This window comes from Sciurus carolinensis, chromosome 7 (genome assembly GCF_902686445.1).
Source record: "Sciurus carolinensis chromosome 7, mSciCar1.2, whole genome shotgun sequence".
Taxonomy (NCBI): domain Eukaryota; kingdom Metazoa; phylum Chordata; class Mammalia; order Rodentia; family Sciuridae; genus Sciurus; species Sciurus carolinensis.
In genome coordinates this window covers 46,535,759-46,561,192 of record NC_062219.1, presented here as the reverse complement: position 1 = coordinate 46,561,192, position 25,434 = coordinate 46,535,759, and the positions used below count along the sequence as shown (strand labels likewise).

Genomic DNA, 25,434 nt, shown 5'->3' with positions numbered 1-25,434 from the left:
TCAATGTTATTTTCAAATACCTCAAAGAAGCAGTTATGATCTGACCTTTATTCAGTTAGATAAAACACTACTAACTTAAATTCACAGAATTTCAGAATTTAAGAGGACTTCAGAGTATATTCATTTAAATAAATTCTAACATATCAATACAAAAAAATCAAAATAACTGAAAATAATTTAAACTTCAAAATGCATTACTCTCATCACATCATCAACATCATTGCATGTTCTGTCTCTCCAAAGCTATATTTGTCTTATTTATTGTTCTGTCTTCACAGAGTTAATAAATGCCTGACACACAGTATACACTCAGTACATCTGAGGTTAAACTGAAATGAGATTTTAAATTTTTTTCTATTTAAATAACTTAAAACTAATTAAGAAACTAATGGTTAATTAGGGTAAATTCATACAATGAAGTAATATGCAGATATTGCAAAGAGTTCAACAGCAGGAAAAATGCTTATAATAAATTAAAAGCAAAAGAATGAATGTGCTACTATCTGACATCCAATTCCACTTTCCCCTTCTTCCTTCTAAACAGAATTCCAAATGCACTGAAGGTGGCCATGAAACCAACTAAGAACCTGGCATGCAGCTAGGGATAGCCAGTGAGATGCTGGCTGAAATTACTCAGGAGAATTTGATGAAAAATTCTTGAAACAGATTAACACAGGTGAGAAGCATCTTTTTGCCCTTTTCTTAAGATTCTTCCTTCTTTCTGCCTGGAGTGAAAACATGAAGAAATCCTGAGCATGGAAACAATGAGCTAAAAATGGCAGAGCACTACACAAGAAAAAAACTGTGTCCCTGTATCTAAGGAGCTGCCATATCAACTCAGGATTCTTTTGAGAGAAAAAAACTACTATTCAAGAATAATCCCAATGTCAGTTGTGAGTTTCAATTATATGCTGCTGAATTTAATCCTGATAGAGTAGAATAAAAAATCATTTTTATATTATAATCACAAATTCTTTTACACATATTTATACATATTTTTAAATAGAAAAAATCTACTCTAGTTATCAGATGGCTATTGATATTATCACTAATTATCTCTTGATGGTGAGATTGTAGACAAACAAGATCATCACAAACTTTGAATTTCCTGTGTTTTCTAAATTTTCCCCAACAAGCACATTGGACATTTTATAATTTAAGAGCCTAATCAAAAATTCTCCTCTATACCTTCTAAAATACATGTCATTCTTTAAATACTTACCAATTTTGCCTTAATGGTACCAGAGTCAACACTTTGACCAGTTTTAGCATGAAGCTGAAGCTGAACAGAGTGCAACTGTAAAAGTTGATCATGCACTTCTTTCTCCAATACAACTTTCTCTGCTTGGGTCTCTGTCAACTCAGATCTTAGATCCACCAATTGTGCCTTGTAAAACAATAAAAAACATTAAGGATGATTAACTTTCTTCACTTTGATTCTTATAATTGTTATTCAAGAATGACAAAGACTCTTTAACATGAACACATGAACACTAGACAGACACCTATTAACTGACCAAGATACCCATCTAAACTGACATGAAATCAACAGTTACAAGTGAGATATTTGAGTGGCAAGAGAGTCCTGCTATAAATAGTATCTTCTAATAACCCAGAATGCCACTTTCATTTTATTTTACTCATATTAAGGAAACTTTTCACTATTTCACCTTTATCTATAAAGCTCATGAAAACATACAAGTATGGGACAGTTCATCCTCCTGCAAAGACAATGTGTTAAGGTGGTCCACTAACATTAATAGTATATCAGAGGAGAGGCCAAGAAGTATTCTGTCCAAATTAGATCACTTGCTATCTGTTAAAGTATCAACTTCAATGACACAGTAGGTCTAAAGATCACAGTTAACTCTTGAAGTTTTCAGTTACAGAGTAACAAAACAACTCATCCAAACAACTTACTCATTCAATTACAAAGTTTTACATTTTTGCACAACCAGTAATACACCATTTTACCACTGTATACAAGATGTATGCCTTGTGTTTGGTCTTCCCAACTAGTCAGCTGATCAAAGATCAAGATAACATCTTTGTTTTCTATTCAACTCAACATAGTTTTACTGAGACTCAAAGGGTCAAGAACTATGCTGGCACAATGAGGGAAAACAACAACAACAACTGTATATAGTACTTTAAAAACTATAGATAACCCCTGTTTCACTTTTCTTGCTAAGGATTGCTTTGGCTATTCTGAGTCTCTTATTATTCCAAATGAATTTCATGATTGCTTTCTCTAGTTCTATGAAGAATGTCACTGGGATTTTAATAGGAATCGCATTAAATCTGTAAAATGCTTTCGGTAGTATGGTCATTTTGACAATATTCATTCTGCCTATCCAGCAGCATGGGAGGTCTTTCCATCTTCTAAGGTATTCAATTTCTTTCTTTAGAGTTCTGTAGTTTTCACTGTAGAGGTCTATCGCCTCTTTTATTAACTAATTACCAAGTTTTTTTTTTTTTTGGGGGGGGCTATTGTGAATGGGGTAGTTTTCCTAATTTTTCTTTCGGTGGATTCATCACTAATGTATAGGAATGCGTTTTATTTATAGGTGTTGATTTTATATCCTGCTACTTTGGTGACTTCATTTATTAGTTCTAGAAGTTTTTTGGTGGATGGAATTTTTTGGATCTTCTAAATATATAATCATGTCATTGGCAAATAGTGATAGTTTGATTTCTTCTTTACCTATTTGTATCCCTTTAATTTCTTTCTTCTAATTGCTCTGGCTAGAATTTCAAGGACAATGTTGAGTACAAGTGGTGAAAGAGGGCATCCTTGTCTTGTTCCAGTTTTTAGAGGGAATGCTTTCAATTTTTCTCCATTCGGAACCACACTACAGAGATAATAGTAACAAAAACAACATGGTATTGGCACCAAAGCAGACATGTAGACCACTGGTACAGAGTAGAAGACACAGAGACAAACCCACATAAATACAGTTATCTCATTTTAGACAAAGGTGCCAAAAACAGTCACTGGAGAAAAGACAGCCTATTCAACAAATGGTGCTGGGAAAAATGGAAAGTCACATGTAACAAAATGAAATTAAACCTTTATCTCTCACCCTGCACAAAACTCAACTTGAAGTGAACCCAAGACAGGTATTAGAACTGAGACCCTGCGCCTAATAGATGAAAAAGTAGGCCCAAATCTTTACCTTAGGATCTGACTTCCTTAACAAGACCCCTAAAGTGCAAAAAGTAAAATCAGGACTCAATAAATGGGATGGATTCAAACTAAAAAGTTTCTTCTCAGCAAAAGAAACAATCAATAATGTGAAGAAAGAACCTACAGATTGAGAGAAAATCTTTACCACACATGCACCTCAGATAAAGCATTAATCTCTAGGATATAAAAAGAATTCAAAAAACTTACCAAAAAAAAAAAAAAAAAAAAAAAAAACCACACACACATAAAAAAAACCCAGGGGCTGGAGTTGTGGCTCAGTGGTAGAGCACTTGCCTGGTATGTGTGAGGCCCTGGGTTTGATACCCAGCACTACATATAAATAAATAAAATAAAAGATCCATTGACAACTTAGAAAATATTAGAAACAACAACAACAAATAACCCAATCAATAAATGGGCTAAGGAACTGAACAGACACTTCACAGAAGAAATACAATCAATCAACAAATATATGAAAAATGTTCAACATCTCTAGCAATTAGAAAAATGCAAATCAAAACTACTCTGAGATTTCATCTCACTCCAGTCAGAATGACAAATATAAAGAATACAAGCAACAATAAATGTTGAAGAGGATGTGGGGGGAAAAGGTACACTCATATATTGCTGGTGGGACTACAAACTGGTGCAACCATTATGGAAAGCAGTATGGAGATTCCTCAGAAAACTCTGAATGGAACCACCATTTGACTCAGTTATCCTATTTCTCGGTTTATACCCAAAGGACTTAAAATCTGCATATTACAGTAATGCAGTCACATTGATGGTTATAGCAGCTCAATTCAATTCACAATAGCTAAACTGTGGAACCAACCTAGGTATCCTTCAACAGATGAATGGATAAAGAAAATGTGATATATATATATATATATATATATAATATATATATATATATATATATATATATATATATATAATGGAATACTACTCAGTCTTAAGAATGAAATTACGGCATTTGCTGGTAAATGGATGGAGCTGGAGAATATCAGGCTAAGGGAAGTAAGTCAACCCCAAAAAACCAAAGGTCGAATGTCTTCTCTTATATGCGGATGCTGATTCACAATAGAGGGGCTGGTACTAGGAAAGAATAGAATTTAGATTAGGTAGAGGGGAGTGAAGGAAGAGGAGTGGGTATGGGAGTAGGAGGATAGTAGAATCAAACACATTATTACCTTATGTACATATATGACTGCATGAGCAATGTGATCTTACAACATGTACTATCAGAAAAATGAGAAATTATACTCTATTTATGTATAATTTATCAAAATGCATAAATATATTCTATTGTCATGTACAACTAATTAGAACAAATTAAAAAAAAAAACCAAAAAACAGGGCTGGGGAGATAGCTCAGTCGGTGCAGTGGCACATGCCTGTAATCCCAGCCTCTCATGAGGCTGAGGCAGGAGGATAGCAAGTTCAACACCAGCCTCAGCAACTTAGTGAGGCCCTAATCAATATAGCGAGACCGTGTCTCAAAATAAGAAAACATACAGTGGTATGTCCTTGAGAAACTTTCATATCAACTAGGGTGGAAAAATATGCACATAACCAACTGAACAAACAAAAAAAAAATGTGGCAAGTTACAGATTATACAGAGAAAATAGGACCAGTCCCCAGGAATTCCAAGTAAAAAAAGGTTTTAAAAAAGTCAGTAAGGAAAAACTCATACTTCAGAGTAAGGTAGAACAGCATTTAAGGAAAACAAAAACATGGGCAAAATATAAGCAGTGATAAAATCTAAAGATGGGAATAAGATTCGCAAAGGCGGGAAGACGCAGAGACACACTAGAAGCATCTTAGGTAAATACTCTGAGCACAGGGACAAGAGGACTGGAATATCTCTCTATATCCCAACAGCATAAACAAGTTTCTAGAATACAAAAGATATTCAATTAGGATCTATTAGGTTAAAATGATAGCTAATACTAACCTTGTGACTGAGTAAAATATTGTCTCCAAGTTTGCTCAATTTTAAAACAGGAGTAATTTCCATGGCTTTGACTAGTCTCATAAATTTATTAATATTTGATATAAAAGTACATGAAAATAATATTATCAAGGAACTCAGACCATCTAGATGGACTGCATGACAGACTAGATAGGACTGGATAGGAAAGGTAAGGCTGGATAAAATGAATGGCTTTGGGATGAATTAAAACTAGTATTTAATCTGATAGGACACCACTACATGATTCAATGGTATTTTTTTGTATCTAATAACACGTTTATTGGAAAATAATTCAAGAACATAAAATTTACTCTTTTAAAGTATAAATATGGTGAGTTTTAGTATATTTATACACTAGTGCAACCCTTGTCACTACATTATTTTGAAACATTATTCTCACTGACATTTTTGCAACATGCTATTTTCAAGTAAGGAGACAAAGACAAGGACACAGTAGCAACACCCGATTGTAGCTTTCTAAATAATAGGTTATCAAGGTAGTTTTGTAAGCAGAAATAAAAGACTACAATGCCAAAAAAATTGTTATCAACACTTTAAGTGTTGTCTACAGTGAATGTCCAGTGGAAAACTGGGTTTAATAAAAACTAATATATTTCAAGTTTAGAGAGGAGTGAAAGCCATTGATAGAAATACATTAGATAGAATAGTAGCTTGCTTACACATGAGGGAGGAAGAAAATATTGTTTGAAATTTTAGACATGCTGATCTTTGTATAAACCATGATATATAAATATATAATCAGCAGGAACTATCCCACCAGAATGTTGGAAATAAACAAGTAAAAAAGTTGTCAGAAATAGAGATGTGAATTAATATTTAGGACAGTGTTATAGGGAGAAGAGAATATTAAGGATTGGGGACCAGGAAATAATCAATCAAGGATAACAAGAGCTAGAAATAAAAAAGCGGCATGCTAAATACTGAACCATAATGTGGCATAATAGAAGTATTGTGCTGTTTCCTGCTTTTTTTTTTTCTTTTTTAAATTTCCTGGAAGGTACTCCATACCAGGAGAGTTTCCTCATTTCATTTTTATACCTTTTTATTCATGTACAAACTTATATAAGTACACAAATAAAGTATTACAGAAACTAAACACACTAATTAAACTACCATCCAGATATTTTTTAAAAAATAAGGGTGCCAAGAACAGTGGAACAACCCTGGAATCCCAGCAACTAGGGAGGATAAGATAGAAGGAGAGCAAGTTCAAGACCAGCCTGGGCAACTTAGCAAGACTGTCTCTAAATAAAAAGTCAAAAAAGGGCTGGGGATGTAGCTCAGTGGTAGATCAGTCCTAGGTTCAATCCCCAGCACCAGGAAAGAAAAAAAATTTAGGGCAATATTAGCACCCCAGACCCCTCCCTATAAACTCCTCTCAATCACCACCTCCACCTCATCCACAAAGGTAATCAAAATAATACCCTGACTTCCAACGTTACTGACAGATTTTGTGTTTTTAAATGCTAATAACTAAGTGGAATTATATAATACACATCCATTACATCTGGTTTTTTGCTTCAAGAGTATATTTATGAGATTCATTTATGCTGCACTTCATTCATTTTTATTTTTTGTGGTAGTCACTTAAATAAATATACCAAAACTAATAAATTTTATTTTACTCTCAATGGACATTTGTCCTATTTCCAGTTTTCTACTATTAAAATGATATTGTTATAAGCTGTGTTTCAATAAATATTTAATATACTTCTCTTGAATATGTATGTTGGAGGGAAATTTCTCAGTTGCAGAACATGTACAGTTGTCCCAGGAGATTGGTTACAGGACACATCCCTCACATATCAAAATTCACATATGCTCAAGTCCCTTATGTAAAATGACCTAGCATCTAATTTCCACACATCCTCCGGTATACTTTAAATTATCTTTAGATTGCCTGTAATACCTAATACAACATAAATGTTATGGAAATAGTTGGTATACTATATTGTTCAGAAAGTAATGACAAGAAAAAAGTCTGTACAAGTTCAGTCCAGACATTTTTTCAAATATTTCTGATCCATCGTTGAATGAATCCACGGATGCAGAATCCACAGATATATACAAAGGGCCAACTATGTATGTTAAACTCCAGTAGAAAAGGTTGAATGGTTTTTAAAGTGATGATGGTAACTGACAAGCCCACCATGTGTGACAACTCTTACAGCTCTGCATCCTTGCTTTCACTTGGCAATGCCAATCTTTTTAATGTTAGACATTCTGGTAGGATTATAATGGCATTTTACTGTGGTTTTAATTGATCATTCCTTATTGCTCATAAGGTAGATCACCTTTTCATTTATTTACTATTGGAGTATTTTCTTTGTGAAGTATTTGTAAGCCCCCCCCCACACACACACACATATACACACGCATGTGAGTTACAAATACCTTCTCCTATTCTGTGGTTTCTTTTCACTTTATTAAAGTTGTCTTTTAATGAACAGAATACTCATATTTTTAACTGGGGATTCAACTCAGGGGTACATCCCCAGGGATGCAGGTATCAAAATTCAAAGTCCAATTTTCTTCTTTTGAAACAGTGTTTCAAATTTACTCTAAACTGAGTAATATTTAAGTAAGATATTATTTAGATAATAAAACCAAGGCCCAGCAAACCTGTTTACTTTCTAGGACTACCCGGCTGGTCAGTGGCAAAAGAGCACTTGAATCCTATTCTTCTGAGTCCCAGGACAGAAGTGAAAGTATTACCAAGCAGGTAACCAAAAGGAAAAATTCATTTCTATACTTATAGTAAACATGATTAACAGAATATTCACACTACCACAAAGCAAGCATCTACCATATGGCAGGGATTCACACTCTACACATCTCTAATTCTTATCATACTCAATATTTTTTTAACAGTTAAGGAAACTGGAAGTCATTATTTAAACAACTTGCCTAAGATAACACAGCTAGTAAATAATAGATCATAGCTGCACCACTAAAAAATGCCTGGATATCTTTCATCTCATTGTATTACCTATACTTTAGTGAAGAGTGAAAGTTAAAGAGAAACAGCTAATTTCAGCCTTCAACCTTACTTAAAACTTTGAGTGATAACCAAATAAATGTTTTAAAGAAAAAAACAAAAACTAGAGATTATATTACATACAAATTTATTGGTAGACAATCTTTTCACTTTCTTACATTTGATCAAAAGGTTAATTTACAGAATAAATAAAATAGAACTGCCCTTCAAGACAGGTTCTCCAGAACTCATCAAAGATGAAATAATCTCATCCTAGGAAAAGTTTCTAGTCTTTAAGATCCTAGTCTTCACTTACCCCAAGACACTAAATCAACCACAGGTAAGATTTTCTAAGGTAGTGATTTCTCAAAATACGGTTCCTGGATTATTGGTATCAGTTGAAAATTCAAAGCCACTGTCATGAAGCTTTGCCCCTGTGATTTTTTTTTTTTTCTTTTTTTTTTTTTTTTGTAGTCTCACAGTTACAGGTCTTACATTAAGTCTTTGGTCCATTCTGAGTTGATTTTTATATACAATAAAAGATAAAAGGGTCAATTATATTTTGCATGGGACATTCAGTTTTCCCAGCATCATTTATTGAAGAGTCTATCTTTTCCCCATTGTGTGTACTTGCTGACTTTGTTAAAAATCAGTTTGCTATAGAAGTGTGGACCAATTTGGGGGCTCCCTATTTGCTTCATTTGATCTATGTGTCTATTTTTATGTCAGTATCATATTATCTGGGTTACTATAGCTTTGTAGTATATTTTGAAGTAAAATACTGTAAAGTCTCTAGCTTTGGCTTATTCAGCGTCTTCTGTGGTTCCATGCAAATTTTAGGATTGTTTTCTCTATTTTTGTGAAGAATGTCATTAGTATTTTGACAGGGATTACTCTCAACCTGTAGACTGCTTTGGGTAATAGGGGTAACAATATTATGTCTTCTAATGCATGAATATGGAATTTCTTTCCATTCTGTTGTGTCCTCTTCCATTTCTTTTATCAGTGTTCTATGGTTTAGGACAAAACCTCAAAAGCATAGGCAGAAAAGCAAAGAAAGACAGGGACATCAAATTGAAAAGCTTCTGTACACAAAGGAAACAACAAATCAAAAAGAAAAACTACAGAATGAGAAACTATCTTTATAAACCAGACATCTGATTGGAGGTTAATATCCAAAATACATAAAGAACTCAAATAACTCAAAAATAAAGAACCAAATAACACAATTAAAAGTGGACAAAAGACCTGAATAGACATTTCCCAAAAGACTTACAAATGGACAACAGGTATATGAAAAGTGCTCAATATCATTGAGTATTAGGGAACTACTACAAATCGAAACTACAACAAACTATTATCTCACTCTAGTTAGAATGACTATTAAAAAAAAATCAAAAGATAAGCATTGGCAAGAATATGGAGGAAAAGGAATCCAAATTAGCATAGCCATTAAAGAAAACAGTTTGGCATTTTCATTAAAAAACTACAAATAGAAATTAACATAAGACAGCAATCCCACTACTGTGTATATACCACCCAAAGGAAATGAAATCAGGACATCGAAGAAATACCTGCACTCCCATGTTTAGGGAAGCACTAATCACATTAGCCAAGATACAGAAGCAACTTCATAGGTGTCCACTGATGGATGAATGGATAAGAAAATGTGGTGTACTTATATACAATAAAATACTGTTCAGCCATGAAAAAAAAAAAGGAATGATGTCATTTGTGGCAACATGGATGAAACAGGAGGACATTATATTAAATGACATAAGCCAGGAAAAGAAAGACAAACGCTACATGATCTCACTCATATGTGGCATCTAAATAAAGTCATTTTCATTGAAGTAGAGAGTACAATAGTGGTTACCAGAGGGGGAGGTAATGGATGGGGAGAGATTAGTCAACAGTTAGTTACAATTAGGAAGAATAAATTCTGGTGTTCTCTTGCATAGTAGAGTGCCTAGAATTAACAAAAATATATATTTCACAATAGTTAGAAGAGTGGATTTTCAATGTTCTCATCATGAAGAAATGGTAACTGTTTAGGGTAATGGATAGGCTAATTAACCTAATTTGATCACTGCACAATGTATACATGTACTGAAACATCATGCTATAACCCATAAATATGTACAATTATTATATGTCAAATATAAATTTAAAAATTCAAGGTATACTGCACAAAGTAGAAATGAATTACCAGGAATGGAAAAAAGAGAGAGAGAAGCATTTTACCTAAACAGCATTTTAAGACTATCATCACTATTCATTAGTATTTCTCTCTTTCAAAACATCTAAAACTCATCTATGAAGATAATTCCTTCCTAATATAATTCTTAACTACTGGATTCTACTATGTAGCACCAAAATCAAAATAACTGTTTTATTCAGAATTTCCAGGGGGATCCAAGATGGCGGACTAGAGGGAGGCTGCGTTCCTTGTCGCTCCGTAACTTGGGTTTCAAGCAGAGGATATCTGTTTCTTGGTAAGGCAGTTTTTGCTGCTTATCGATTCCCTGGTGTTTACCCCATTTGTCTGCTGTGATGACCTGCAGTCTGCCAGCATATCAACACCTTTTTTGAGTGCAGATTGCTCACTGTCAGGCACCTATCATCTGCCATTTGCCTGCCTCTGGCTTGTCCATCCCCTGCCTTACACCTATCCATCACCCAACGCACGAGGTTCACCTCCCGATCATTCGACAACAGTCAGCAAACTGATCGCCAACCGCCAGTGGAGCACCAGTTGCCTGCTGTTGCCTGGAAGTTCTGTGTCACAGAACCTGCAGGTTTGATTACACGTGGCTGCCGCCATTTTGAGACAACAGCCAGGCCCCGTAGGACCCCTGGTCAGACTGACTGAGCCCCGTCTCCAGGATTCCCTCAGACCAACGGATCACTCCCTGCCTCTGGGACCCTCACATCGACTGACTGCTCCCTGCCGCCAGGACCCCCAGACCAACTGACTGGGCCCTATCACCGGGACCCCAGACCGACTGATTGCACCCGGCCTCCAGGATCCCACAACCACACCAGGACCTCCAGGACCCCTGCCTGACCAACCGCATCCTGCCTCCAGGAACTCCAGCTGACCAGTCCACACCCTGAACTGCAGCTCCCCATTTGCCAACACATTTCAAAGCCAGAGCAGCCATCTTGGATAATCCTGGAAGCTGTAGCTCCGATCTTTAGGTGGGGCAAAACCCATCCTGAGACGCCTGCTGGAGGCTTGAAGCTCATTGTCAGGGGCTATTTGGTCTAGGATTGCATAGTGTCTGAATTGGGCACTGCTAATATTGATCTCCCCTTAAAAAAAGGGTTTTGGAAACCTATAGGGCCACTATAAGCCTATAGGGGGAAATCTACAATACCCCAGATCTGCACTGCTAGAGGGGAAGATACATGAACAACATGAAAAAACAAGGGAAGAAAATGATCCAAACAAATCTAGGTTCTATATTAATAGAATCCAATGACAGTATGGTAGAAGAAATGTCAGAAAAGGACTTCAGATTATACATGATTAAGATGATTCGCGAAGCAAAGGATGAGATAAGAGAGCAAATGCAGGCAATGAATGATAATACCAATAAGTTGACAGAGCAACTGCAGGAAGCAAAAGATCATTTCAACAAAGAGAGAGATTCTCAAAAAAAACCCAACAGAAATCCTTGAAATGAAGGAGACAATAAACCAAATAAAAAACTCAATGGAAAGCATCACCAAAAGAATAGACCACTTGGAAGACAGAACCTCAGACAATGAAGACAAAATATTTAATCTTGAAAATAAAGTTGCCTAAACAGAGAAGATGGTAAGAAATCATGAACAGAATCTCCAAGAACTATGGGACATCATGAAAAGACCAAATTTAAGAATTATTGGGATTGAGGAAGGCACAGAGATACAAACCAAAGGAATGAACAACCTATTCAATGAAATAATATCAGAAAATTTCCCAAGCCTGAAGAATGAAATGGAAAATCAAATACAAGAGGCTTACAGAACACCAAATGCACAAAATTACAACAGATCCACACCAAGGCACATTATAATGAAAATGCCTAACATTCAAAATAAAGATAGAATTTTGAAGGTCGCGAGAGAAGAGCATCACATTACATATAGGGGGAGACCAATATGGATAGCAGTCGACTTCTCAACTCAGACTCTAAAACCTAGAAGGGCCTGGAACAACATATTTCAAGCTCTGAAAGAACATGGTTGCCAACCAAGAATCCTATACCCAGCAAAACTAACCTTCAGATTTGAAGATGAAATAAAATCCTTCCATGATAAACAAAAGTTAAAAGAATTTACAAATAGAAACCCTGCACTACAGAATTTCCTATTATTCTACTTTACCTAGACCTAAGTCCTCTGCCTATATAATCTTCAAAAATACATCAGAGCTGCACTTTTTATTTCCAAACATAGACTAGACTTTATTTCTAAACCATTGCATGGATAAAAATACTGATTATTTTACCTTAAGTATCTCCTTAAAAACCTCATGTGTTGGGGAAGGATTAAACTAAAACAAGAAATTAGTAAAGATCAAGTTGCACAGCAGTGAAATTGGATCTGGCACAATCCTTAATTTCAATATATTATACAAACTCTTGATAAGATGTTAGAAGGTCCAAGATAAAAAGGTTTTAAAAATCTGATAAGGCATCCTAATTTTGCACATGGAGGAACTGAAGCCAAAGAGATTATTATGTGAGTTGCCCCAAATTACAAACTATGTGGGATTAAAACTCAGATCTTATGACATCTTTTGTGGTTCCAGCAATAGGAAAGCTGGTGAAGAAGCAGTCCATGAGCTCCAAACGAGATCACCCTCCCAAATCTCAGAACTATACCAATCTCTAAGCAAAAGATTCTAAAATCTTCCCCATCATACACACTATACCTCACACACACACTGACAAGCACTGGAACTTATGTGTTTGTCACATGAACTCACACAGACACACATGCAGGCATGCAAATAGGCACAGACATGCCTGCACATCAAAGGACATATTTCCCTAATCTGTTTAGAATTTTTAAAAAATGTTGATTCTAAATAGCAATTTAACTGTATGAACTACAGCAAAGAAAGATGCTGATAAAAAATACATATATATTTATATTTATAAAATCTCACATCTACCTAACCTTTTGATTTAAAAAATGTGCATAAATGTAGTCACCAGAAAGGAAAAAAAAAAAAAAAAAAAAAAAGACCTATACTTTTAAAAGTGTCTGCTGTTTATATTTGAAAATACAATTTAGGATGAAAAGTATACATGGGAATTTAAATCTGTAGCAACTGTGCTATTTAATCCAGCATGTAAAATTTATCATGTATACCCATGTATTTTTCAAAATGCTTGAAAGCCCTCATAGTCAAGAAAACAAATGTAAAAAATAAAAATGAGATTGCAAGACATCACTATAAAAATACCTCTTACAACTTATTGATTACTAAACTTAATAGTGACCTTCCAAATAATAAGAGATCTTTATCTAATTTTCCTCTCATTAAAAGAAGTAATGCCAATTTTATCTGGTAAGACTGTCCTTTTTCCTAGAATTAAACTTTTAAAAGAGTATGTCATCAGATTCTTATATAAAGGATCCCAAACTATCTCACAGCTAGTAGAACTTGAACTATTCTTCACAAGATCTTTTATTCTGTGAAAAAGTCAAGGGGAGAATGTAACTAACGAGAGGATTTCCATTCAATCTCTTTCTTTTCTTCTATCCATTCAAAATATTTAATTTAATTCATTCATTTTAAAAAAGAATCTTCCTCTATTTCTTTCTCCCTAGGCCTGAGGTACTCTGTTGTTCCTGCTATTCAAAACTTACAGAAAGCCAATGAGTCCTATTCTAAAATACAAAACTAACACTAAATATTCAAAGGTCAAATTTGAAAATCTCTGCCATCTCCCAAGAAAGAAAATAATTCCAAGTCTGAATAGGCTTCTGAAATAGTTTATTTAGCTTATGAAAATTCTGTGAGAAAATTTTACCTATGCACTCCATTTTTTTCTATCCAATCATAATGACCACTAATTTCATCTGTCATATTTTTCCCCAAACTATTCTGCAGTCTGCACAAGCAAACATTTTAATTTTCAGTCTTCTACACCATCACAATTATACTCATTCAACCAGTATTTACTATACTCCAACTATCCAAACACTGGGCTGGGTTCTGAGAAAACATTGATGAACAAAATAAATATGGATCTTGCCCTTACAGTAGTTCAGTATATGGGGCAGCCCATTAAAAAAATGAATTGGCACACAATTAGCTAGTGGCACACCTTTTTTTTTTTTTTTTTTTTTTTTTGGTATCAGGAACTTAACCCAGGGGTGCTTAACAACTGAGCCACCTACCCAGTCCTTTTTATTTTTTGTTTTCAAGACATCGTCTCCTTAAAGTGCTTAGAACCTTGCTGAGACTGGCCTTGAACTTGTGATCCTCCTGCCTCAGCCTCCAGCATCACTGGGATTACAGGCATGCCCAGAAGGAGTTATTTTAAATACTCATATTTGAATTGCCTTAAGCCTCATATTAATCCTGAAATGTGCATATTTTGACCAGAAGGAAAATGAGGCACAAGAGATTAGGTAATATGTCTGTCCAAGGTCATTACAGAGCTGGTTAAATAATAAACTACAACAAGCTGTATGAAAGAAACTAAAAGAAGAGAATTAGTGAAGCAGGAGTGCATGGTTATTCCTCAGGGAACAGTTTCAATAATTATCAGAATATTAGTGGAAAGAACACCTGTGGGAAAGTCTGTAGGACCCTCTCAGTGGATCTGAGAAGTCAAAACCATTTTTGTAATAATAAAATATGTTTGACTTTTCCACTATTTATACTGAGGTGCAAAAGCAATGATAAGTAAAAAGCTGGCAGGTGAGTGTAAGTTAAAGCAGGGGCTCCAAACTGGACCAGTAGTCACTGGACTCTTCACTGCTGTGCATCTACAGTTTAAAAAGTGCACTTAATGATGTTCTTCATGAAGTAGTAAAAATTATTAAATTTTAAAAATCTCAATCTTTTTGAGTACATGTCTTTTTAACCTTCAAAGGGATGAAATGTAAAGTATGCATATAACATTCCTACTATAAACAAGCTATGTTGTCTCAAAAAAGTACCTACACAATTGCCTGAGTTGCAAATAAAACATTTATTTTTAAGGAATAGCACTTTCACTTGAATGATGAACAAACAACAGTTATTCAGATTAAAATATCTGGCAGACTCACTCTTGGGAATGAATAAAGCAAACGTGTTCCAGAAAGGAAAGAAGGTAGGAAGCAAGGAAGGGAGGGAGGGAGGGAGGAAGAAAGTCGAGAGCATGTTATGAAAGATAAAAATTGAACTTTCAAGTAAAAATTAAAATTTTGGAAAACCAAAATCCATTATCAGAGTTTGGAAAATTTCCCAACACCTAAAGAGTTCCCTGATGAGGTTGGAGATACTAACAAATGTGATTTTTTAAAAAACATTGCATGAGATATGTCAACATTTGGAACCTGTGAAACTCAGTAAACTACTTCAAAATGATCCATGCTTGAAGTCATAAAATCATGCCTTGGTAAAAGATCCACTCAAAGTCCCAGTCAGACCAATTGTATGTATGAAGAATTCATTTATATAGTTTCAGACACTATATTTAAGAAACCACCTCTTGTCAACTTTTACTATCAAACAAGAACATTCACAATTATCTGAAAAGGCTACGAAAACATTCCTTTCTCATCCAATTATGGATCTCTCCAAGATCAGATCTTCTTCCTACAGTTTAAACAAAACAATATAGTACAACAGATTGAATACAAAAACATATGTGAGGATCCAACTGTCTTCTATCAAGCCAGACATTTGAAATATTTGAAAGAATATAAATCGATATTCACTTTTCTCACTAATTTTGTCTGGTTTTGGAAAATAATTATTTTAAATTTAAAGTGACAGTGAAATGAAATGGGCTTGGTCCGGTCGTGGTGCACGCCAGTCATTCCTGTGACTGGAGGCTGAAGCAGAGGATCTCAAGTTCAAAAGTCAGCCTCAGCAACTTAGCAAGGCCCTAAGCAACTTAGTGAAAACTTGTCTCAAAATAAAAAATAAAAAAGGAACTAACGATATAGCTCAGTAGTCAAGCACTCCTGGGTTCAATCCCTGACACCAAAGGAAAAAAAGACCAAAAAAATGTAATGGGCTTATTGTTGGTATTTTTAAATGAAGTAATAAATATTTAAAGTTTTCTCAGTTCTAATTTCTAATATAGCAATTACCAGTACATATAACCACATTTTAAAAATGGGGTCCTCAAAATTTTAGGATATAAAGCAGTCCTGAAATCAAAAACTTTGCGAATCTTACCTCAGAGCTTCTGAAAGGAGGCCTGTGTGGCTGGGTAATAGAGATTAAAAGGAAAGAATGGTAAGATATGTCACTAGAGAAATATTCAGAGGTCAGACCATGCAGTGCTTGCAAGTCATAATAAGGAATCTACATATTATTCAAAATGAAATTTCCATTTTAATATCAAAGAACTCATTTGCTCCATGATCAAACTTAGAAGGGGCGTGATAAGGAGATCAACCTACCCAATATTTTAGGAATATCACAAGTATATTAAATCCATACTCGATACCCTTATATATGATATTTGTAATCACATTTTCAATTTTTTCTTTTTTTTTTTTTTTTTGTGGTGCTGGGGATTGAACCCAGGGCCTTGTGTTTGTGAGGCAAGTACTCTACCAACTCAGTATATTCCCAGCTCCTCAATTTTTTCTTAAAATAGAAAACTGAAAAATCAACTCACAGATCACAGTTTTGTAAATTAAATACCAGGAGAATAAATAATTTAGTCATTCAATAATATGGTGGGCACTGTGTTAAGACAGCACAGATAGAGATAGAAGCAACAAAACAGACACCATTACAGATCTCATGGAGTTTATATACAGAATGACTGCTGGTAATCTTTGAAAATGCATGACACAACACTAGCATTGTTTTTGACTAATTCATTCATACAAATAAATTTACTGAGTGCATAATATTCACTAGAATATGAGAACAAAACAAGAAATAAGAATTCTGACCTTAAGAAGTTCACTATTTGAAAGAAATACATTTCTAATTATGATGCAAAGTATGGCAGGCACTATCATAGAGGAGTCTCTATGTACTGATTCAAAAAGGGGCAAGTGGAGGCAATTAGAAAGATGACATTGAAGGAAGGTCTATTTACACATGGAGTGGTAAAGAAAAAAAGGCCTGGGATATGAAAACCTCTCTCAGGTGAGGTAAGGATCTAAGTAGTTCAGAAAAATTGATGTTTGGACTGGGGAGATAGCTCAGCTGGTAAAGTGCTTGCCTTGCAAGCACAAGGCCCTGAGTTCGATCCCCAGTACTGCAAAAAAAAAAAAAAAAAAATTGATGTTTAATGTGAGTTCCAAATTTTCAATTTTAAAAAGGGTCCAAAGAACAATTCTATAAACCACTATAAACCAACTCACTATTTATACTCAAAAGGAAATTACTCAATACTCAATACAGTTTGGAAGCACTGCAAAGAAAAAAAAATGGATTCACAAAAAGATAATGCTACCCCTTAAATTAGCTTTCCCAAAGCATTTGATGGTTCAGATTATTTTAACTAAGACATGGTCCTCACTCTCAAAAATCTTACATTCTGGAGGCAGAGAGATGTGGCAACCACTAATTACAGTAAAATATAATGAATCTAACAGTACAAGCGAGTTCAAGGTGACAGGACAGACTCTGCCTATAGAGAACAGAGGCAGGGTAACGAAAGCTTTCACATAGTCTTAAGTGGTGAGTGGGAGTATGATACTGTAGACAGTGCGGCAGAGAAGGCATTATACATGAAAGCCTATACCAAAATAGAGGTGCCATTAACAAGGAAGGCCTATTTAGAAAAGTGCAAATTTACCAGTTTCATTGAGACAAAAGCAGCTAAGAATGAGTGACAAGCGATAAGACAGACAAACCAGTACTGACCACCAGGTTAAAAAGTTTGAATTTTAGACAACAGGTGGAGGTACAGAAAGAAGAGTGACAGATTTGCCTTTTTGATATACTAAAATGAATCATTTTAGAATGCTCGGGCAACAAAAATATGGTTTAGAGGGGCTAAATTAATAAACAACTAGGAGACTGTGTTAAGAATATGTGAAAGAGGACGAGAATCTTAATTATGCATAATATTCTAAACTTATTACCTTTCCTACCAGACTGGCTCCTTCCCCTGGTTTCCTTACCTCAGTGAATGGAACGACATTGTTTCCTAGCACTGTCATAACAAATTACTGCAGATTTGGTTGCTTAAAACAACTAGATTATTTTCTCACAGTTTAGGATACCAGAGGATTGATATCAAAGTGTTAGGAGCGTTGCTTCCTTCTGGAGATCCTAAAGGAGAAAATATCTCATGATTCTCTCCTAGTTTTTGGTGGTTGTTGGCAATCCCAGTAATTCCTTAGCTCGTAGACACATCACTCCAAACTCTTTCCCTTTTCCATAGCCTTCTCTGTGTGTTCTCTTCTACCTGTTATCAGGAGAATCTTATTGGATCTAGGGTTCACTCCAATCCACTATGTTATGTTAATTATATCTGCAAATTATATCCCTATTTCTAAATAAGGTTACATTTTGAGATTCTGGGTAACATGAATTTTGGAAAGATACTATTCAACCCACTAAAGGTATCAAACAAGACATTTCTCAATCAGAAACATGATGTTACCCTCAATCATTTTTTTTATCCGTATAATGATCAACTTCTGTCCTTTCTACTTCATTAATTTTCAATCTATCTCCTTTTTTTCATCCTCATGACCATCTTCACTGGTGTTCATGTAACAAACTTCTACTCCACATCGTGTACAACTGCAAAAATGGGATCCTAGAGTAAGTTATTCTCCATGTAGTATAATATGTCAAAACTCTACTGTCATGCATATCTAAAAAGAACAAATTTTAAAAAAAAAGAAACCACCTTTGCTTCAACATTGAAGGAACCCAAATTATCACTCTCATTACTGTGCCTGTACTTAAATAGATAAATATTGCTGGAGAAAGTCACACCACAGGGCAGAGTGGATGTAGCATGAATTTAACATAACTAGTCCCGGGTAGGCACTTAACCCTACCTGGCAATCATTCTATCTCTCTGGCCAACTGGCTTGCCTACTCTTCCATAACTATTTCAAACCCCTTCCACTGTCCTCAAGGCCTTACTCTGACCCACTTTCAACAGCTTGTCTAGGCTCCTGTTTCACAGAAGAAAGGCACACGCCTGTAATCCCAGCAGTCTGAGAGGCTGAGGCAGGAGGATGGCAAGTTCAAATCTAGCCTCAGCAACTTAGCAAAGTCCTAAGTGTAAGGTATAAAGCCACCCTTCTCTCCTGTTATAGGAATTTTCCGCCTCCCAACCACTTGTCAATCTGTGCTCCGCCCGTCTCTTCGTTACAGGAATTTCCAGCCTCCCCATCATCTGTCAGTCTGCATTCTGCCCGCCTCTTACATTACAGGAATTTCCAGCTTACACTGTCTTCATCTTCCTGCCTCCCATGTTATGTCCTAACATGTATTGGTCCATCAGTCAGTCTGCAAGAATTCTCCTCCGCGATTGGTTCCTCCCAGCCCGGGAAATTCCGATATCTGGGAGAAGTCATACGCCATCTTTTCTCTTTCTTTTCTTTTTCCACCCCAGCGGACCTTATCCGTCCCCATAAATAAAGTCTTTTGCGTGAGTTCTCGTGTTTGCAGAGCGTTTTTCTGGGAGCTACTGGCGAGCCACAACTGAGCCAGCAACCCCTAACACTAAGAACTTAGTGAGACCCTATTTCAATAAATAAATAAACAAAATGGGGGAACAGGGATATTACTCAGTGGTTAAGTGATTTTGTACCTGGGTTCAATCCCTGGTACAAAAAAAAAAAAAGCCAACCCACAAAAATTCCCACAACCTCATCATCTCTCCCTTTCCCTCTAACAGCTGTCCTTCTTTCAATACAAGACTATTCTCTTTACCTGTACTTTCCATCTCCTCTTCACTCAGAACCTCACTATTATCCTTTTTTCTATAATCAGTTTTTCTCTCAACTTGATGCCTCTCATTAACTTAGAAACATGTTCAAATTCATTTTTCATTTAAAAACAAAATGAGATAACCCTCCCCACGTTCTCCCTTCTAAGTTTTCTATTCAGTCACACTCACTTTCTGCCTACTTTTCTCTCCACCTTCTCTGTCCCCCAATCAGTGTCTTTGTATAGAGACTGATTGCGCAGGCTATGTAGCCTCAGGAGCCTTACTTAATCCCATAAAATGGGAATACTATACTAAAATAACTATACTAAAAACCTATCTCATGGGACTGTTGTGAGAATTCGAAGAAACAATACACGTAAAAAACTTAGGACAGAATCTGGTTCATGTCATTGATCAATAAAGATTAGCAATATTATTATTGATAACATCTCACATCCATCTACCCGAAGTCAGCTGCAAGACTGTCATGATGGAATCACCCTGAATTCTCTTATCCCTCCATTTCAATCCATCCCAATATTTTGTTGATTTTTACCTCTCAAGTCACTCTGGTTCTGAACACTTTCCTCCCTTGCCACTGTCTTACACCACACTATCACATGGATGATGACAAGAACCTCCTAAATGATGTTCTACATTTATTTTTACTCTCCCAAACTTTCTCCATACCATAGCCAGAATGACCATCTGGTGACCATCTGGTGACCATCTGGTTTAAAACACTTTTCACTGCTATGAAAGTATCAATCTACTGCATAGCCTGTAAAAACAATTTAACAAATCTGTACTTCCATGTTAAAACTTATTTCAAGTTAGGCTGGGATACTGGCTCAGTGGTAGAGCACTTGTCTAGCTAGTGTGAGGCACTGGGTTACAGTCTCAGCACCACATATAAATAAATGAATAAAATAAAGGTCCATCAACATCTAAAAAAATATTTAAAAAAAATTTATCCCACGTCTTACTTCTTTTGCCTTCCAATCTTAAAACACCTATAAAGTCTCTTTCAGATCTGTAAGTGATCTATGCTCTTGTCCATTCTAGTGCTTTCCATTTGTAGCTCCTCTATTGCAATATGAAATGATATTCCTGCTTCTCTAAGTCTAATTAATTCCTACTCATCTTTTATGACTTAGCTTAATGGTAGCTTCCTCAGGGAGCCTTCCTTGACACTCCAGAATCAGTTCCAATTTATTCCATGTACCTTTCATTATATTTATCAAAGTTGCAATTTCTCTTTTATGATATTATTTCTCCAACAGATCCCTCCAGTAGAATCCAAGCTCCATAACAGCAATGTTTATATCCCTTTATGTTCTCCATTTTAACCCAAGTGCCCAATAAACATGTGGCACATAACTAGGTCCAACTAGTATACACTGGATCAATATTAAACTTCAACCTCAAAGTTGCAAAATAGCGTATTTTTAATACAGGATTGATTGAGTACAAGGACAAGTATATCACCAGTTCACTATCCATGTGGCTCTTGACCAAAGTTAAAAGATTCTCTATTGTTTAAAGTAAACCACTTTAATATGATACTAATTAAGCAATCACCAGTTCACTATCCATGTGGCTCTTGACCAAAGTTAAAAGATTCTCTATTGTTTAAAGTAAACCACTTTAATATGATACTAATTAAGCAATTACATGGGGAAAAGAGTAGGCAATAGAAAGGTATTGTTTGGCTGTTATTTTAAAGGAGTGAACAAGCAGAACATTGTATTTCATGGCAGAGGTGAGTTTTTTTAAGGTACTGGATCACAGCCTTTGTTCTATTCCAACACATACCCTCTACAGCTGCTGCTGTCACTACTACTACTATTACTACCAATACTACAACCCCAACTAGGGCCTGTGACTCCAGCTCAGCCCTCACCAAGTGGCTCACAGCAGAAGGAATTCTCAAGCAGGTGGGAAGTTTCAAGACAGACAAGTAATCTGAAATGGCAACACCTCTGGTATTCTCTGCCATCCCCTTGCCTTTATTGATATGTTTCTTCCCCAAAATAATTTTGGCAGGAACCAGTCATATGGATGTCATTTGTATTTAATTCACAACTTAAGGGTTTTTTTCACCCTAGCAAAAGTGTTTTTCTAACTACCAAATTAAGTGTAGTGTTACCTAAACACACAAGCCTTGGGTAAGAAGTGGTGATCTGGGAGGACACAGAAGACCAACGTAAATATATGTTACCTACACCATGGAGGAATCTGTGTTTGGTAATATAAAACTATTTTACTATGACAACAAGCTTTAAAGTATTAATCTTTAAAACCATGGAACCTGGTGTACATTTGTTATACAAACTATAAGTGGCCTAATATATTTCATCTTAATATCTGTGTAATTATAACAATAAAATTAATTCAACTGCTTAATACGAAATTAAGTAAGAAAGCAAAGAAATCTCGGTTTATGATTTCAAGATCTCGAGCTGCAGTTGTAGCTCAGAGGTAAAGTATTTGCCTAGCACATGCAAGGCACTGGGTTCAATCCTCAGTACCACATTAAAAAAAAAAAAAAAAAAATCAAAGGTATTATGTCCATCTACAACTAAAAAAAAAAAAAATTAAAAAAAAATTTCAAGATCTCTGAAAATTAATAAAAATTTTCAACTTCTGCAGATAGTATACCCAAGGTCTATTTGGAAAAGAATTGCTGACAATGAGCCCTTCCACTGCAATATAGAAGTGATTCCATGAAAACTATATAATATGCTGTATATGTAGAAATTAACACCAAAGACAGATGAATCAGCTATAACTGAAAATACTTATTAAACAAAAAAATCTAATTTATGTGTCTCTCCTCACCATTTTCTAAGGCCTCTCAATCAATCAGGGTTTTAATGTCCACTGACAAACCATGCTCATATTGTGATCTGCTAGCATTTATTAGTTTGAGAAATACTGCTACCACCTAAGCTAGAGCATGGAATCAGAATATGCAATTATAATTTCTGAAAAAAAGAATATGCATAATTTATTATAACTGAACACGCAATTAAATATTTAAAGATTTTTTTAAAAAGAGGGTATTACCTCCTACTCATAGAATGAGCCTTTCTTCAAAATTAGATTTTATAGCCGACATCAAAAACATTGGTTTATTTTCCTTAAGTTACTTAAAAAATAAATTAGAGATTGTTTCACTTTTAAAAAGCCATTTATCCCCAATAGATACTCAAGGTTGTAAATGATATGAAAGTTCTCATGTGATAAAAACTACTCTTGATCTTTGTTCTTTAAAACTAAAGTACTACTTCTAAAAATCATCAAATTCAATTTCACTATCTGACAAAGTAACTACTTTCTAGAATTTATCACTAATCAAGAAATCAAGAGACATATTAATTTACCCACAATAAGTGACTGCCTTCAAATCAGCACTTTAGTTCCAACCTTTTCCAAAGGGATGGAAGAAAGGAATGGTCCTCTCAGTAAAAAAGCCCACAAAATCATGCCTATGTAAATCTATGCTAATCAGTGGTTAATTATACATTTTTCATAGATAACTAAAGAAAGAACACTGACCACTAAGCCAGGAGAGAATGTGTATCTGACATACATCTTAATTTGGATGCAATGAGCATTCTCAATTAATTATAATTAGTAGAAATGATGATTTTTCTTAAGAAAGCCAATACTCAAAGAGCTTTGCACAACACTGATGATCCCATTTTTATATACGTTAAAATGAAAACCAAATTCTCTAAATTGCCTAGTTAAAAAGTGTTCTTTATGTAATAATGTTAATCAATCATGATTGCTAAATATTGTAATTATGCCCTAATTTAATTTTCTCCACGATGTGGTGCGCTTTTTTGTTGTTTGTTTTGTAATCACCAATACTCCACCAACATTCATACCCAGGACTAGAGACTAAAGCAAATGATCATTCTTTAAATATTCTCAAAAATAAAGCCAGACTTCTGCAAATACAGTATGAACACATAAGCCTCAATGTTAGAGGCTATTTGAATAATTACAAGGAGCTCTGGAGATATCTGCTTGTTATTTAAAAACTAACTGTGAATGTAAACCAAGAAAGACAACGACTCTATTCAATATATATTCCACTGAATTTTCCTAAGAGCTTTTGATCAGGTCCTCCTAAATAGTTCATGCATGTCTCTGTGTGCAATCACAGACGCTGACCTAAGATGGTTAAAAATGAAAATAAGTCTCTGTCTGAAAATACACCAATCTGGTTTATCAATGTGAAAACAGAACTCAAATGTCAAATGGTGGGCTAAGGTATCATGACAGAGAACCTGATAGGTTTGCCAATGTAACACCAAGAGGGAGATTAAATCGTTCTCTCCTCCGAAAGATATTTAAGGTGGATGACAGGACTTCGCGACACCCACACGTCGGTCACATCGTTTTCTCCCCCAACCTCACCTCACTCCTTTCCTTCACACACATTTATACGCACTCTCCCATCACACTCGATGCCCAAGTGCCCAGTGGGCAGTTTTCTAGGGTCGTTTCACTGGTGCGTTAAATGGGATCTAACGCCCCCCAGTAGCCTGGGCTTGAATGCCATCGCGGCCAGCCCCCACGACTCACCTCTAGCTTGTGGTTGATTTGGGACACAGTCTGGGCTTTGTGGCAAAGCTGCGCAAAGCAGGAGCTCAAGCTGGTCATCTTCTGTCGCCCCTCATAAGTGATGTCTGCCTGGTCCGGATCAATCTCTCCCAGAAGCAGATCCACATCCACAAAGGCCTTGTCGAACTCCTTCTCCAGCACCTCCAGCCACCGGAACATGGATACCCCGCCGGGGGAGACCCCAACAGCGCAGGAGGCGCCCCCTGGGCCCCCTCCGGCTCCTGCCGGGCATGGGCCGCCCGCCGACATGGCGCCGTCTAGGGCCTCCCCCGACTGCTGCTGACCCTCGCCACCCACACCACGCGAGGGGAACTGCTGGGACTACGGGGACCCCAGCGCGCGAACACACGCTCCGTCAGTCCCTCCTTTCCCCTCGCGCTGCTAACGCCGGCAATGCAGCCCCACAGTGGCAGGAGCAGCGAGGCTGAGGCAGCTGCGGCGGCGCACACGGAAGACTCGGGCCGTCCCACCTCCTGACCCGCCCCCGCTGCGCATGCGTAGAGAAGAGCGGGACGGACGCAGCCCGGAGGGACCAAGTGGGCGGGACCG

The 25,434-nt window shown here is 36.1% G+C and overlaps 1 protein-coding gene across 3 annotated transcripts in view; it reads right to left on the bottom strand.

The window, feature by feature from the left end:
- Positions 1-25,347, bottom strand: part of Gopc (golgi associated PDZ and coiled-coil motif containing) — a 45,289-nt gene extending 19,942 nt beyond the window's left edge. For all 3 annotated transcript variants that reach the window (XM_047558408.1, XM_047558410.1, XM_047558409.1), the window contains exons 1-2: positions 24,847-25,347; positions 1,223-1,387 (exon numbers count right to left, since the gene is read on the bottom strand). In XM_047558408.1, the coding sequence (XP_047414364.1) occupies positions 1,223-1,387; positions 24,847-25,134 (453 nt within the window). In that variant the 5' untranslated portion in view covers positions 25,135-25,347. The remainder of the gene's footprint in view (positions 1-1,222; positions 1,388-24,846) is intronic.
- Between the last annotated feature and the right edge of the window lie 87 nt (positions 25,348-25,434).